This window comes from Marmota monax, unplaced genomic scaffold (assembly GCF_021218885.2).
Source record: "Marmota monax isolate L192 unplaced genomic scaffold, Marmota_monax_Labrador192_F-V1.1 WCK01_AAM20220418_F8-fsc00174, whole genome shotgun sequence".
NCBI lineage: Eukaryota > Metazoa > Chordata > Mammalia > Rodentia > Sciuridae > Marmota > Marmota monax.
In genome coordinates this window covers 2,664,789-2,681,752 of record NW_026694860.1, presented here as the reverse complement: position 1 = coordinate 2,681,752, position 16,964 = coordinate 2,664,789, and the positions used below count along the sequence as shown (strand labels likewise).

General features: G+C 33.7%; 2 protein-coding genes across 3 annotated transcripts in view; one reads left to right on the top strand and one right to left on the bottom strand.

The window, feature by feature from the left end:
• Window positions 1–338: 338 nt before the first annotated feature.
• On the top strand, window positions 339–7,126 carry Fam162b (family with sequence similarity 162 member B). The gene is made up of 4 exons (XM_046426440.2): window positions 339–584; window positions 740–848; window positions 3,784–3,892; window positions 5,763–7,126. Exons 1-4 carry the CDS (start codon window positions 413–415, stop codon window positions 5,859–5,861), a joined length of 489 nt encoding a protein of 162 aa, XP_046282396.1. The 5' UTR covers window positions 339–412; the 3' UTR covers window positions 5,862–7,126.
• Window positions 7,127–8,274: 1,148 nt separating this feature from the next.
• Kpna5 (karyopherin subunit alpha 5) overlaps window positions 8,275–16,964 on the bottom strand; it is a 46,631-nt gene continuing 37,941 nt past the window's right edge. For both annotated transcript variants that reach the window (XM_046426439.2, XM_046426438.2), the window contains 3 exons: window positions 16,732–16,859; window positions 13,286–13,464; window positions 8,275–11,817 (listed from right to left, as the gene is read on the bottom strand). In XM_046426439.2, coding sequence (XP_046282395.1) covers window positions 11,630–11,817; window positions 13,286–13,464; window positions 16,732–16,859 — 495 coding nt within the window. In that variant the 3' untranslated portion in view covers window positions 8,275–11,629. The remainder of the gene's footprint in view (window positions 11,818–13,285; window positions 13,465–16,731; window positions 16,860–16,964) is intronic.

The window sequence follows — 16,964 nt, the reverse complement described above, 5'->3', positions numbered from 1 at the left end:
AGAACTGACTTCTCTTTCTTGAGGAAAGGGTTTAGATGGATTTAAGCTCTTTTGCATAAACGGTGGAAGCAAAGACCAAAAACCTGATAGAAACACAAATCTTGATACGAAGAGATATTTCATAAATGAACAGCACAAGCTGTCTCAGGAGGTTGTGAGCCTGCACACTTCAGAGTTTTCAAACCCAACCAGGCCGCTCCCTGGGGAATCAGTTCCCCTGGCCCCGTGGTCCTGGGTCATCCGCGGGGCGGGGACAGCAAGCCAGAGGGAGCTCAAGTCGTCAGTCCCAGCTGCAGATCCCGGGTTCCCCAGGTCGGGGTGGGGTGGGGTGGAGCGGGACGGGCTGGAGGGAGATCGCTCTGGTGAATCAGTGGGTGCGGGTGCGGCTGGCGGTACCGGAAAAGCAGGCAGCATGCTCTCGGCCGTCGGGAGCCTCCTGCGCTTGGGCTCGGGGTGCGTGGTCCGCTGCGCCCCAGGGGCGTCTCCAGCAGCCGCTCGTCTGCGGGTAACCGCTCTCCAGCTCTGTGGTCTCCCTCGCTACTCCAGTGGTGAGACCCGCAGCGATCCTGATGCCCAAAGTCACGGTGAGCCAGTGAAAGGGAGGGACTATCTTGGGGAAAAGGGGACAAAGGGAGGCTGGGCGAGGGGCCCAGGGCTGAGGGTCGAGGCTTGATCGCGCTTATCCTCGGTGCCTTGGGTCCGTCATTACCTCTGTCCATCTTTGTCGCTTTTGCTGCAGGGAAGGTTCACAGGGTCCTCGCCCAGCACAAGCCCACACAATTCGACAAGAAAATCCTGGTGTGGACCGGCCGTTTCAAATCGATAGAGGAGATCCCGCCTCGGGTTCCGTAAGTGTGGCGGATGTCTCGGCCCAGGTTTCGGGAGGCCATACCCTGGGGCCAAGGAGCAGGGCCAGTTTTTCACACTCACACCCGCCACCTTAAGAAAATTACTACCCCCACCTCCGATGCATCAAATCCCTTGACTGGACAGTGGGCACCTAAATTTATAGGGAGATTGCAGAAGTTGCAGATTTCGGAAAACCATTGGACACTTCTATTATGCCCACATACCCAGAGCTCCCAGATCATTTAAGCCAAACACAAGGCACGGTTCTCGCCAGCACCCTGGTGACTTCGGGGGCCCTGGAGAGCGAGAAGGGGCCCTGAACTTGAGGAGTCGCCGCTAAATCAAGGAAAAAGTTCCCTGATCATGGCTTACGGAGTTGCTGGAGGGTCTCTGGGAAGAATCTTCATCCAGGCAGCCTCCTCCTCTGCGCGGAGGGAGACTGCCTGTGGTGAACGTGATTCTGCAGCCCTCTGGGTACCAGGTTTACTGGAGTTGGGACACATAGAAGTATCCTCATTGTCCTAAGCCCATCAAGACGGTGGCTAAATGATAAAACTCAAAACTAGCAACTTCCCAGCCAGGGTAATGTCACCTCTAAAAAATAAGTATATGTAACTTGCAAAAAAAAACATCATTACATCATTTCAGTTAATGCCACCACCACTCCACCCTACCCCCGCCAAATTTACAGGACTTTTACAAGAGAAGGGGTACAAAAGAGAAGGAAACTAAGAATAAAATCAATCTGCTAGTTTTAAAACTGATCGTTAAAAAATAGGAAGTCTGAAGCGACAATGCTGAAAAAAATTAGAGATATTCTATATATTGTATTTTACTCATTAGAATGCTCATTAGAATACATAGATGATGGAAACGGGGCTTGTGTCTTGTTCTTCACACGTCGCTTTTAGTTTTGGTGCTCCTTAGTTTACCAGTTACTCAAAGCACCTCAAATAAATGGGGGAGAAAAAAACATGTGGTGGAAAAATGTATTCTCAACAATGAATTCTGAAGCATTTTTATTCCTTTTTGGATTCAGAGTTTTTTAAATTGGAAACGAACATGAAATTGAAATAACATGGCTTTTGGAGCCTATTTCTGTATTTATTCAACAGTAGAGACATTTGCTGTTATTATAAAACAAATCTTGTTTTGCTTGGTATGAAGATTGTAAAAAAGCAGCCCACTGTAAATTAATGCTTATAAAGAGATCCTATGCTTAATTCAGTATTAACATAGTTAAATGTGGGAAGAGACCCATTTTACCAAAATAATTTAATTTCCTAAGGATTACAGTCAAAAGACATATTATGAACAGGAGCATTTAACAATGAACAAGGTGCCATGTTTGTAGTTTTAAACAAATTTTTAAAGTCTTGCTATTTAGGAGGGATATTCCTGTTGTTAGTTCTGAAATATAAACAACTTTCCCTTTTTATGCTCTTAATGGACATGTAATTAAGTGACCTATAATTTTTGTACCATACATTAATTCTATTTAATAACCATGCTATTTTTTTAAATTTTTGCTGTGTTAAACTAATTTGATATAATAAATCAAAGCCAGATGGATAGGTCAAAAAGACAAGATCTTTTAAGTTCCATCTGGAACAAAAGGTAGCAGGAAATAAAACCTAATAATGTCTCCATAGACACTAATTGAACCTGTCACAACTAACATCTTAAAATTTATGTTATTCTGCCCAGAAATCTAAGGAAAATAAGCTTAATATTGCTTTCTGTAACCTTTCAATTAGTAGAAAAGTTAGTTTTTCATTTTTAAGAGAAATTGTAACTTGTCTTCCTGGAGAATTTTTAATGTAACTGCACTGTATTTAAATTTGACATTAGGTAGAAAAGAATGTCATTGAACATATTCTCAAGAATCAAGTACTTTGATTATGCATATTTATAAACTGCCACTTCATATTATTGCAAATTTCAAAGTTTACAGTTAATTTCAATATAAAAGTTCTCTATCCGTGATTCTTCTTGTAACATTACTTTGTAATTAGTGTTGCTAAAATCCTGGACAACTAGAATGTAACTATTAATAAGATAGCCCAGTACTTTAATGAGTATATCACACTTCAGAATAATAAAAAAAAATGAAGGTGCCTTTGTTTTTTTCTTTAACAAATTATTATAATTTGGGTCACTTCTTTTAAACTTCCTGCAAAAGCTATGAAGGAAACACCCTTTCTCTAATAGTCATTCATAATATAATAGTGTCTTTGGGTAATAGGATGGGAGGGGGCAAGAAGAGATTGGAGCTGGGTACTGTGGTGGTGGTGCACACCTGTAATCCCAGTGACTAGGGAGGATGAGGTAGAAGGATCATAAATTCAAAGTAAGCCTCGGCAACTTAACAAGACCCTGTATGTACATAAAATATAAGAAGGACTAGGGATGTGGCTTAGAGGTTAAGCATCCCTGGGTTCAATCCCCAGGAGAGAGAGAGAGAGAGAGAGAGAGAGAGAGAGAGAGAGAGAGAGAGAGAGATTGGAAGGCTAGTGAAAAAAGCAAAGTGTTGAAAGTGAGTTTTAAAGACTAACCCATTTAAAATGAAAACCCAAGGCCTATTTAACATATAAGCTAAATTAATATGAATCATAGACATACACAGGCTGTAACCCTTATTCCTTTTGGTGAATAAAAACCACAGTTGGACCATAATCTCTTGTATTTATATTTTGAGCAATTAGAAACTAAATATACTAGACAGTGATCTCATAGTGGTTAATTATTCTAAGATCTGAATAAATAACTGCTAATTTAAAATTGGTAATACTAATGGACTAGCATTTGAATGATTTTCATGTCTGTTTTACATTCAGGGATATTTTTTGAATATCCCTTTAACAAATAATTATCATGACTATCAGAAAACTGTATTACTTTAACATAATTAACAAAATTCATATCTTGGTTTAGGCCTGAAATGATAGATGCTGCAAGAAACAAAGCCCGAGTGAAAGCTTGTTACATAATGATAGGACTCACAATTATTGCCTGCTTTGCAGTGATAGCATCAGCCAAAAGGGTGAGTGCCTGCTTAAAGACAGATCTGTTGTGTGCTGGGATGTGGCTCACTGGTCGAATGCATGCTAGGCAAATGTGAGGCCATGGTTCAACTCCTGCACTACAGAAAAAGAAAAAAGACTGAATTTTAAGGAATGTTATGACATATTTTCAATTCCAGGATTATGGCCATTCATTACTGTAAGACAAATTTGTCTTTTGAAATCTGGTATCTTGTATCTATCATACTAGAAACAAATTTATGCATAGAAATTTGGGCCAGTAATTTAACTATATGGCCAAGACAGGGGTGGGGACTTTTTTTCCACTTGTAAACTAAGCAGAAACAAAACCAGGACAGTTTATAACCTAGTTGAAAATCTGCACAAGAACTTTGTCCTGTGAAAATTATGCAGACTAGATAGATGGTTTCTTACATTATGAACTCAATTAGCTATTGCATAGAATTAAGAAAAAGAACTATACAAGTCGAAGTGATTGCCAAGGTCATCTAGATTGTTTGTGTCCTGTTTGTGAGTGTCTGCTTGCCAACTTCAATGTATGGTGTATGCTTGATACGGTTAGAGAGAAGTTAGGAGCTGACAACTTTAGAATTTTGTTCTCTGCCTTCCCAAATCTTTCCATCTGCTGGTCACTTTTTACCATCAAGAGTAGTCCCCAAAATATTGGGAGATGTGTAACACTGCTGAGTCTCCCTTCTCCAGTCTTAACTTCTCTCTCTTTGCCAGTCTCCATGTAGGAGCTCTCTTTGGACTCTAACTTACCATCCTAGAATCCCTTTGCATTGTCACCTGAAACTGAACCCAGGGGACAGATGATGGCTCCACCAGTTATGCACACTGCATTTCAGTCATGCAGCCACACCACAAAGAATAGCTTTCCTGGATACCTAAATCTGGGTATATTTAGCCAATCTTACTATTACTATTCCCTACGTGTACTCTGGATACATTTAGCCAATCTGCCCAATCCTATGGTTCCATCCTTTACCTTTCAGGTTCTCAAGTGAATCTGAGCCCACACTTCATATAGGAACTAGGGCCCATAAACATACTTTTATGTAACTATCCAGTCATTCCTGTTAGCTTGGAAAAAAACATATTTCTTTCTTATCAAATGGGAAACTTTAAAAAACACTTTGGACTGAACACTAATACAAAGAAATGCAATTATCTCTTGTTTTCAACCTACTCTTCATAAATGAAAGCCTGCTAAATTGATTTTCTAGTTTCCACAAATCTTTACATTGTTAGAACACTGAGACTTCTATAATAAAAAGACAAACACTGCTTTCAATTTTTACTCCCTTCACATAAATGCTTACTTTTCCTGCCTGTTCCTGGGATAGTGAAAGGAGTTTTAGTCATATCTTCCCTCTTCCTGATTTCTTCAGCTTTGTAGAAGTAGCTCAGCTCCATGCTCAGAATCCAAATCCTGGATTAAATTTCCAGTCCACAGTTGTCAAGGCCAATATTTTCCCCCAATGCCTCTGATTAAAACCATTTCCTTCCATGTGGTTTCAGCCTCTCCCATTCCCCACCAATTCATCCTTTGAGTTACTTTCATTTCTGATACCTGAGGAATTCCCTTTACTGATTTGGAGGTTAACTATTTGAAAATGTCTTTGTTATATTTTATTCAACAAATCTGTGTGTAGTGAGAGGATGGGGAAAGATTTCTGACATCAGCTCTTCTGTCCACTACAAGTTTAGCAACTTTTTTTTTTTTCATACCAAAGAAACATTGATCATGAATATTATTCGTGACAGACATTCTAGGTTATTTTCCTTTTACAAAATCTCTTCTATATGTTTTACTAAAACACAAGGTACTCCAGAAAGTGACAATGCTTTGTTTTGGTTTTTGTGCAGGCTGCAGAACGGCATGAATCCTTAACAAGTTGGAACCTGGCAAAGAAAGCGAAGTGGCGTGAAGAAGCTGCATTGGCTGCACAGGATAAAGCTAAATGACATTCTGACACAGCGTTCACTTGAATACCATCATTATTATCAAAAACAATAAAAGACAGGTCAAATAGAACATGTTAAAAATATGTCATGGTTTTATTTTTGCAGCAAGAAACAAAGTCTTTTTTATTCATATTTTAAAGTAAATTTTATTGAAAAAATAGTGCACAAAAAACTATATATAGTTTGATAAAAGTCTCAGAGAACACACTTGTATAATCACTGCCCAGGTCAAAAAGTAGAATATTAATAGTTCCTCTGAAGGCTCTGTGCTCTTTCTGAAGTCATCACTCCCAAAGGTAACAATGATTTTCACCACCATACATTGGTTTTGCCTGTTTTTGAACTTTATATAGATGGAGTCACAAAGTATACACCTTTGTGGATTCTTAACATTATGTTGTGTTCATACACAAATAGTATATAGTTCATTCCTGTTATTTGCTTTATACTCTTCAACTGTATAAATATGCCAGTTTACCTGGATACTTGGTCCAGCTTTTGGTTACCAGAGAATGTTAAAATGATCACTTTGTGTCATTAAAATTAGCTTTAAACTAAACCATTTAAGGACTCTCTAAAATCAAAATGTCAGTGATCTTTAAACTCGTTTGAATAACACTAATTTAACTTTTTTTCTAATATTTTTATTAGTTATAGATGGACACAATGCCTTTATTTTGTTTATTTTTTATGTGGTGCTGAGAATCGAACCCAGTGCCTCACAAATGCTAGGCAAGTGCTCTACCACTAAGCCACAACCTCAGCCCATTAACTTTTTAAATTATATATATCATCCCTATACTTTCTTAATTTGGCATCTACATTTTAAAATCGTGAATATAAATTTTTATCCTCACAAGGTACTTTTCTTAGAAAATATTTAGAATGAAGGTCTTAAATATCCTAAAGGAAAAAAAAAAAAAACTATAAAAAATTCAAAAGGGCCTGGGGTTGTGGCTCAGTGGTAGAGTGCTCACCTGGCACGTGTGAGGCCATGGGTTCGATCCTCAGCACCACATAAAAATAAATAAAAATACAGGTATTGTGTCCAACTGCAACTAAAAAGTAAATATTTAAACAAATCCAAAGGGAATAAAGATTGATAATTATAAAATTAAGGGCAGAAACTAATGAAATAAGTTAAAGGTTACAGAAGAACAATGTAACTAAATCTGGCAAATTATTTAGATACAAAAACCCCATAATAATATTAGAAATGAAATGATAAAAGGGATTAAAGCCCACTTTTCTTTAAAAAAAAAAAACATTATGCATTACTATGCTATTATGTGTTTTTGGCCAAAATGTAGTAATAAGGACTAGATCTACCTCTAGCCAAATATGAAACCAAGAGCAGATATCAGATAGTGAGCAGTGAGTGAAATAAAGAAAAATTAGCTGAGTTCTTTTTACTTGCCATTTTACTTCTAAGAGGAGACTGCAGGACATGGAAGGGAGACCCAGGATGAGATTTGGGCAGAGTTGGGAGGCCAGGACAAACAGAGTTCTCAGAATGCTATCCCCAAGGTGACAGAGCTATACAGACTAGTGGAGATATGCAGAGGGTCCTTCCTTGAGTGTGTTTGGTTACCATGTGACCACTACCTACCCAAGACCATCAAAATAACCATCTGAAAGGATATGGAGAAACGAATTACCTGTAATTCATGGAGTATCACAGTATTCAGAATGCAACTGCTTCAGAAATAAAATAAAGGCTGTCCTGTGTCTGCCTCACAAAGTTTAAAAGGAAACCTATAAAAAATCAAGTATTTCCTAAGTGACTTAACAGTATCCCATAAAAAAGTTCAAGAACAAAACAACTAGGCTGATTCTGTACCTTAGTTATTATGAACAGTACTGCAAAATATGGTTGTGTAGGTAATCTCTTTGGTATGACTTCAATTCTCTTGGATTTGTAACTAGAAATGGGCTCAATATCATTAGCCATCAGGGAAATGGAAATCAAAATCACAATGAGATACCATTTTACCCCAGTTATAATGGCTATTATCAAAAAGACAAAAAAAAAAAATCACAAATGCTGTTAGGGATGTGGAGAACACAATACGGAAGTTTCTCAAAAAACTGAAAACAAATTTACCATATGGCTCTTACTATTTTATTCTGACAATCTTTGCTCTTTAACTGAAATCTTTAAATCATTTAAAAAATCACTGTGATTATTTATGTAACTGAATTTAGATCTACCATCTTGCTAATTTTTCTTGGTCTCCTTTTTCCTCTTCTTCCGCCTACTTTTGGATTAATCAAGCAAGTTTTTTATTCCATTTTATCTTCTTTGATGGCTGTATAAAGCAGATGGAATATTAACCAATAATGGCATCTGGTTTTGTTCTCTGTTAGGAATAAACAATCATGAGAACAAATAATTGAGACACATTTACATAAATGCAATTGTAAAATAGCATTTTATTATTTTTAATATAGTGTTGTAACATTTCATAATATTGCATACTGCTCATATGTTGGTTTATTTATTTAAGTAAGAATATCCTCCCCCTCAACTGACCCCCAATCAGAATTTAGAGATATATTATTCTTTTAGAATCCTATTATATTGGCTCCTAACATGTCCACATTTCATAAAACAATACTATTAATTAAAATAAATAAAAGTTAGCAAGAATTTGATTTCAGTTTCACAATTAAGCAACCAATAGATTGCCGAATTTAGAATACCAACAAAAAATCCAATAATGCTTTTTTATATTTACTTTTTTCTATAATACTCCCTCTTAAGAAAAAAAATACAAAGGCAAAGATAATAAATTCTTCTTTTACCCAGTAAATCAACCTTTAACTGCAGACAGGTTTTACAGTTACTAAATTACACGTTTATTTCTGTGCCAGCAGATTTTATTCCTTTCCCCCTGCTTTCTTTCTTGTTCTGGTACTACCAATAATTGGACAAATGACATTGAAATTAAGGACACTAAAAGTTAGAATAACCTTTCAGAATAAAACTGGTCAGTGAGTCAAATACTTACAAAATAAGTAAGCATGATTGCATAGATTAACTAGTAGAAATTTAAATTCAGACAAAATAAAAGACCATATTTAATTCAAATTTAATAAAATGAACTCTTTCAAAAGTATCTTCTTGATATATGTGTTAATGTTGTATACATTCCCTTTTATAACACATTTTTATTTCATTGAATTTCATTTGGCACAGTTTCTCTGGGATGTAAATGTAATGAATCTTACAAAAGCAAATTAAAAATTTTTTTTTTTCACAAGGGAGAGTGAAAATTAATGGAAATACATTTTGGAGCATTTTAAATGATACACTTGAAAAGAGTGGTTCTATTTTTTTGTCTTTTTTCTTTTGGACTTAACCCAGGAGTACTTTACCGCTGAGCTACATCTCCAGCCCTTTTTATGTTTTATTTTAAGACAGTCTGAGTGGTAGTATTTTTAACAAATTTTAAAAACAAACTCTTGTTCAGTTTGATCTAATAAACTCACCACCAGGCCTAAATTTAGTTAAATGTCTTTGCATTCAAATATAAACAAATTACTAGCCAAGTAACATATCCAAGAAACTAAATATAAGTTTATATTTAAATGGTTAACATTTGTCATATTCTGTTCTTAGAGATATAACATTTATTTTATTGGCAAAACATTTTAAATCTCCCTTGATAGGTCATTCAATGTGTGCCTGCATGTGCATACACACACATATATTATTTTTCTTTCTATAAGGAAAAAAGTCTTTTTGGAAGATTTGGCTCAGAGATTTATTATATTGATTATGGGGTCCTCAAAAGCAGGCACAGCTGGTTAGTTTATAAATTATGCTGCATTATCAAGTTCAATTGAATAGAAAGAGCAGAATACCCTGTCACCTGATGCTTAGAACCATTGGCACCACAAAACAGTTTTTATCTGATAAATTCATCATCAATTTGGCAATATCTAATATAACTACCCTGTTTTTGAATACGCATAATGCAAAAGAAACTTTATATGCAACTACATAACATCCACCATAATAAAAATGGCACAGATACAACCTACTTAACAGTATAAAACAGGATTGGCAGATGAAGTTAGCATTATGGACACCACTTAAACCTGGATTTTTATAGCTGTAGATTTTAAGTATCTTTGCCAAAAGCTTAGTTTCATGATATATAATTTACAAAGTATTATACTACTTAAAAGTACTCCTATATACACCTTCCTTTTGTAACATGCCTCTGATTTCCAGCAGAAACATTATAAATGCTATCATAAATGAAATCTTTCTCTTTATAGAATAGACTATGAATCATATAAAAATTGCTTTAGTTCCCATCTTAAAAGAGGTGCAAATTACATTTTAAATAATTTTTCTAGGTATATAATTGGAAATCTAAATAGAATGCATATAACAATAAATTAAAAGATAATTCAACAGTACCACAACTGCTTAGAAAATTCTTCCATGCACTGGACTGAGAGAGTAATAGACACACGTGTATATATAATATATATGTAATTTTTCTAGTGAAACCTTTCTTTTAAATTTTCAGAGTTTAAAGAGGTTTTTGCTGTTAATTTAGCAAACACACACATTATAGTGACCAATCTGATACAAATGTAATCTAATACATAATTCATAATAAGCAGCAGTATGACTATTACCCAAAACAAAAAAGTTCTAATATAGATTCCAACCATATTAAAGAATCCTTACCAATTTTCCTTAATATCATCACTTACTGCCCAAATATTAAATGCACTTAATATAATGTAATACGTAACAAGGTGATTTCTTCAGGATACTTTTGTCATTCAAGTACTTAAGTTCATCATCACAAAGAGAATAAAACTTTTCAATTACTGCTCTGAAAAGTCAGAGAAATAATACAGTATCATTTTAGGTATGCAGCACAACTTTAGATTCATGATGGCATCACTGTCATGATGCTCTTTAAAATGAACAGTGAAAACATAATAAAACACTATTTCAAAAATGGTAGCACATTTGGTTAAAATATAAAATATACTAGTATAATAGCATTTATATGTTAAAAACAAATATTTAAGTGTTCTGTAATCTTCTTAATGTGCACAACATGAAGAACTGCTTCTCTCTTCACAATTGTGACATCTTAATTGATTATCAGTACAATATTTCTTCTGTTTTATAAATAAATTTTACAGGTTTTCTGTTGCAATTTATACTTGCAAAGTATAACCTACAGCACAGTGATTAATAACTTAAGGTAATAAATATTTTCACATTCTAATTTAGCTTTTACATGATTTCATGCTTCTGAAGCTTTTTTGTTTTTATTTTTGCTTCAAGACAGAGGTAGATTTAGTAGATTGGATGTGTCAGACTTACTGCCAAAATGCAATTATCAATAGCTATACTGCTATTGTGCAGTTTCCAAGAATACTTGAAAAAATTCAGAATCACTATGTAATACTTCATCAAAGTTCTCCTTTTCAAGCTTCAGTTAAATAATTGCATAATGTATTTAATTGTTCACAGATACAAAAATTCCAATAACAAAAACATATAGTCACACCAAAACAAACAACAAAAAAATACTTATAACAAAAGACTACATCTGAATAGACATTTTTGTTTAATTTTTCTTTTTAAAAGTGTGTCAAATTCTTACTTTTCTGTTCTATGTAAAAAAGAAACAAACAAACAAACAAGAAACATTCCTCCTGACACTGGCAACAAAGAGGAAATATCTGAAGCTACCCTTCTTGGCCATTAATTTTTTTTCTCCACCAAGTTAAAGTTGAAATCCTTCCATTGGTGCTTCCTGCTGCTGAAATACAAACTGTTGTTGGTTTTCATCCACCTGAGGTACAATGCTGGGGTCATCTTCTTCTACACCAAAATAATGTTCAATCAGATCAAAGGCCTTTTGGTAAATTTCTTGATTTTCGTGGCTTTGCAGAAACTCAATTTTATCCAGACCTATTATATAAAACACATATATAAAAACAAATCATTTTTAAAGTTTCAGTATATATTTATACAAAACAATAAACCAATAACACACATAACTCCATGGCAACAGGGCTGCTATTTTTACTTAATTTTTGCATATAATGATAGCCAAAACTTATGCCTATTTTGCATATTCTTTCTAAAATCATAATAATACTATTGTAATGAAATAGCCCAAACTCATAACTTAAGGTCAAAATAATGACTGTAGTAAGGAAATATTCTTGTAAATCAGTGATTACTATCTCGTATTGATGTAATATCTTCACCAGCAACATTATGTAATTTGACATAAACGCAACGTGACATCTCTAGCTTCATTTAAGAATCCTAAATAAAAACTTGAATCAGCATAAAATAAAGAGACTTAATAAAGGCAAGGAAATATTAATACAAATAAATTTTTAAAAAACAATTTGGATTCATATCTATTATAAAATAAATTCCAATAAGTTAAATATTTTAAGAATCCAATCAGAAAAATCTGGTCAACAAAAAATTAATTTTTAACAAACCTCCAAGAAGGGGCAATAATTTTGTAAACTTAAAAAAAAAAAATAGGAGATTAAGTTGAACCATTCATTAAATATAAATCAACTCAATCTGCTTTATTAAAATAAAAAAAAAATAAAGACTGGGAGAAAGCCATTTCAAAATAAACAACTATAATATAAAATTAATTCAAAGTTTTACAAAAGAAGAGCCAAATTGGTAAACTGGACAAAGTGCTATAAAGATACCATTTTGAAAAGAAAATACATATGGACAAGACTACTCTATGTGAAATAGGCCAAGAAATACACATGAAAACAACTTAGTGATACATTTTGCATCTGTTAAATCAACAACTATATAAAATAAGCATGAGATTAATGAATACATTCACAAAGAGCTAGTGACACTCTCAAGTAATAGGCTTTTAGAAAGCAAAATGAAAAGACATATCAAAAGCTAAATCAAAATTTCTATCTATGATTCCATAAATGTACTCCTGAAAATTTATCCCAAGAAACTAATTCAACAGAAGACACAAATTTATATGCAGAAAAATGCTTATATTGGCATAATCAGAAGCAAACTAAAGGTCAACTGCAAGAGTATGACCGAAACTGCATACACTGTTCACTCATATAACATTATATGGCAATTATAATTATAAAAATTATGGAGAAGTATAAACTTTTTCTAAAATATTAACAAGTAGAATACAAAACTACACACTGTAATTAAATTGATCTAAAGTATTTGTGCATAGGACAATGTAAAAAAGAGGTAAACAGTGAAATAAGTTGTTAGGAAAATAGAATTATGGGTAACATTTTTTAAAATATACTGGTCTTACAACAAAAAACATGTATGCAAGTAGAGGGGAAAATTGCCTATGACAGACAATTAAGAATTAACTGCAATTGAAAATTTTTAACTAATTGCTTACCATATGCTTCTTCAATGAGAGCACAGTATGAATTAATGCCTACGCCATTCTGCTTAGATTCTTGTTCTCCAAGACGTAAAATATTTTCAAGTCCATTTAAAGCCACTTGAACTATTTTGGAGTCCATAACAGTCAAAAGGTCACAAAGTGGTTTAATGCAGCCTAAGGCTACCAAATACCTTCAGAATAATTTAAAAAAGAGAAATGGAGGGAAGATTCAAAAGATTTAAATAAACACTGTTTACTGTAATAACACAAAAATATTCTTTATAATGAAATAGTATATAAGCAATTAAGAAACATATTCCTGTGCAAACTCAAATATTACAAACATTTAAATTTTTATCTACAAACGAATCTAAAAACCTTTATTCTTCTAGTCTTTAATTTACTATAATTAGCAATAAATGGTATTGCAAATTACAAAGTATACACATGGGAAAACTCGCACTTACATCTCTTTTTGCATAGCATATGAGCACTAAGAATCATATTTTCAACCTGTTTTTCAAAAGGGCAAGTCTATGTATACACATAGGGGTCATCTGGTGAGAGAGACAGATAGGGAGAGGGAGAAGGGTCATCTAAATTAAATTTTAGAAAAATCTTTTCTCACAAAAAGAATCCTAGCTAATCTTCTAAAACACAGTATATATACATAGTATTTATACATATACATACTATGTTTCAGAACTATAGAAGACCTCTAGGAATATAAAAAGTCATCGTATAAATAATATTTATAAATAATAGTCAAAAGTATTCCACTCACTTCCTAATGCTTTGATCTTTCCTTGTTGTTAGCTGTTTTTCCATTCTCTAGAATGAAGTAACTGATTTGTTTACTTGGCAAAAACTTCATATTAAGCACAGAAGTTAAAAACAGGCTCTGAAGCCAGACTACATGAGTTCAAGTCCCAATTCTATTCTTTATTAACTGTGTGACCTTTAGTTGTTGCTCTATACCTCTGTTTCTCCATCTTAAAATGGGGCTAATAATAGTACCAACCTTAGAAAGTTATGAGAACAGTATGGCATTTAATCAAAGTGCCTGTCTCTTAAAAAAAAAAAAAAGTGTATACCTTCACTGGAGCACTCACTTGCCATAATACTATATTGTAACTTGTTGAATGAATGATTATCTCACAGTTATGAGGTTAGAAGAGATAACATTATGGGGGGGCTGGGGTTGTGGCTCAGTGGTAGAGTGCTCACCTAGCACACATGAGGCACTGGGTTCAAACCTCAGCACCGCATAAAAATGAAATAAAGATATTGAGTCCACCTACAACTAAAAAATAAATATTAAAAAAATGAAGAAGAGAAAGCATTACATAAAAGCACCTAACATTTTGCTGGTAGAGTAACTAAATGACATAGTGCAACAATTGGCAATAGTAGGCACTCAACAAGTGCTAGTGGAATGTATGTATGCTGAACCTAATCTGAAAAATACAACTAAAAAATAAATATTAAAAAAATGAAGAAGAGAAAGCATTACATAAAAGCACCTAACATTTTGCTGGTAGAGTAACTAAATGACATAGTGCAACAATTGGCAATAGTAGGCACTCAACAAGTGCTAGTGGAATGTATGTATGCTGAACCTAATCTGAGATCCTGAATTTCTCTTCCCATACATGTAGAGTTAATGAAATGGTAAAATTGGTTAGAGAAATAATGATCTCATTGGGCACTTAAACCATACTAATAAATTTAAGGAATACTATCCAGAATGGATATAATAATGAAAATAAATTGAAAAAAATATATAACTGTTTGGAGATGAACAAACTTTCAGACCAAAGCAGATAAAAATAACACTAACATTTAAAAAATACAAGATAGAACAATGAAATAATCTTGCTTTACTACTACTGAATACTAAAGCAATGAGGTGTAATGAAATATAAAAAGCAGAGACATGTTATCACTGTACATAAGTATGAATCTGAGAGAACAAGATCATAGTATAATGAAAGCACTGAAAGACAAAGATCTCACAATAGGTAGTCTGAAAATCCTCTATTTTATAAAACAGCATCACAATTAACTCCTGTTTTATAAATTAAAAAAAAAAACAAAGCAAACATTCACTAGAAAATATTCCCTAAATAGCCACTTATAAGAAATCTAAGACGTCTTGAATTTCATGAAGGAATCCTCAGAGTAAGCAGATTCTGCAGGAAGGTAGGCTTTTATTAAAGGAACAAAGTGGAGCTTTGCTACAGGAGATAAAAATTAAAAGTACATGATAAAAAGAGATTTAGGAATCAATATTGACAAAACTAATGATTATAAATAACAATAGTAGTTTGTTGAGAAGCTGATAATTAGACACTGTGCTGATCACTTTAAATGCATAGATTTAACTTAAGGTACAGTTATTGAATTCATTTTAAAAAAATGAAACTAGATTAAAAAGGCTAAATGACTGTAAAGGTCACATAACTTTTACTGAAGGAGCAGAACTTGAAATCAGACTGATTTAAGAGCCCTTTGTACCAACCATTTTACTGTCAGTAAAATAAATAAAGATCTAGATTTTTAAAAGTGTGCATTTAAAAAAGATAACTAGCGTAGAAAAATAGCTCTACAGTGGTACATGACTGTAATCCCAGTGGCACAGAAAGCTGAGGCAGGAGGATGCCAAGTTCAAATCCAGTCTTAGCAACTTAGTGAGTGAGGCCCTAAGCAACTTAGTGAGTCCCTGTCTCAAAATAAAAAATTTAATATAGGGCTGTGGATGTGACTCAGTGCTTAAGCACCCCTGGATTGAATTCCTGATACCAATAAATAAATAAATAAAAGAATAATACTATCTTTTGGCAAGGCAAACAACTGATACAGAATAGAACATCACTAAATAAATGACTCTTTCAATTTTTATTTTACTCTAAATAAGTTGATAACTTAAATTTTTGTGATTTTATGTTTTTCTAATGCCCATGACACTGTATTTTGCAAATTAATGTAAACTGTTCCTGTTCAGATTCTTAATCTCCAGCCTGTCAAGAAATATGGTGTTAATTAAATTAAACAAACAAAACAACCATTGTGCCAGTAACATAGCAACTTAGAGGTTGAGACAGGAGGATCTCAGCAACTTAGGCAGTTTCAGCAACTTAGCAAGATCTGCCTCAGCAACTTAGCAAAACCCTTTTTCAAAATAAAAAATAAAAAAAAGGACTGGAGATGTGACTCAGTGGTAAAAAACAAACAAACAAAACAAACAAACAAAAAAAACCACCCTTGGATTCAATCCCTAGTACAAAACCCCCCCCCAAAACAAAAACACAATGTGAATGAAAAGATACAGCAAATGCTGCCATTTCATGTTAACAAACTGACATACTAATAATGTTAGTTTCATCGACAAATAAAAAATGTGTTTTTCGAATTCTGACTTACACTTAAAAAGCAATTTTTAAATATCTGAATCATACCTTATTTGCTCTGGAGTGCCTCCTGATGTTGCATTAGTTATAGCCCAAGCTGCTTCTTTTCTGGTGCGAAACTCTGCTTTCTGAAGAATCTCAATCAAAATAGGAAAAATACTTGCATCTATAACAGCCTGGGAGGAGAAAAAATGATATAGCATAATTAGCGCAAAATACTTTTAAAATATTACCAAGTAGAGGAGTAAAGAAACTCAATGGTCAAAGTTTTGGAAATATTT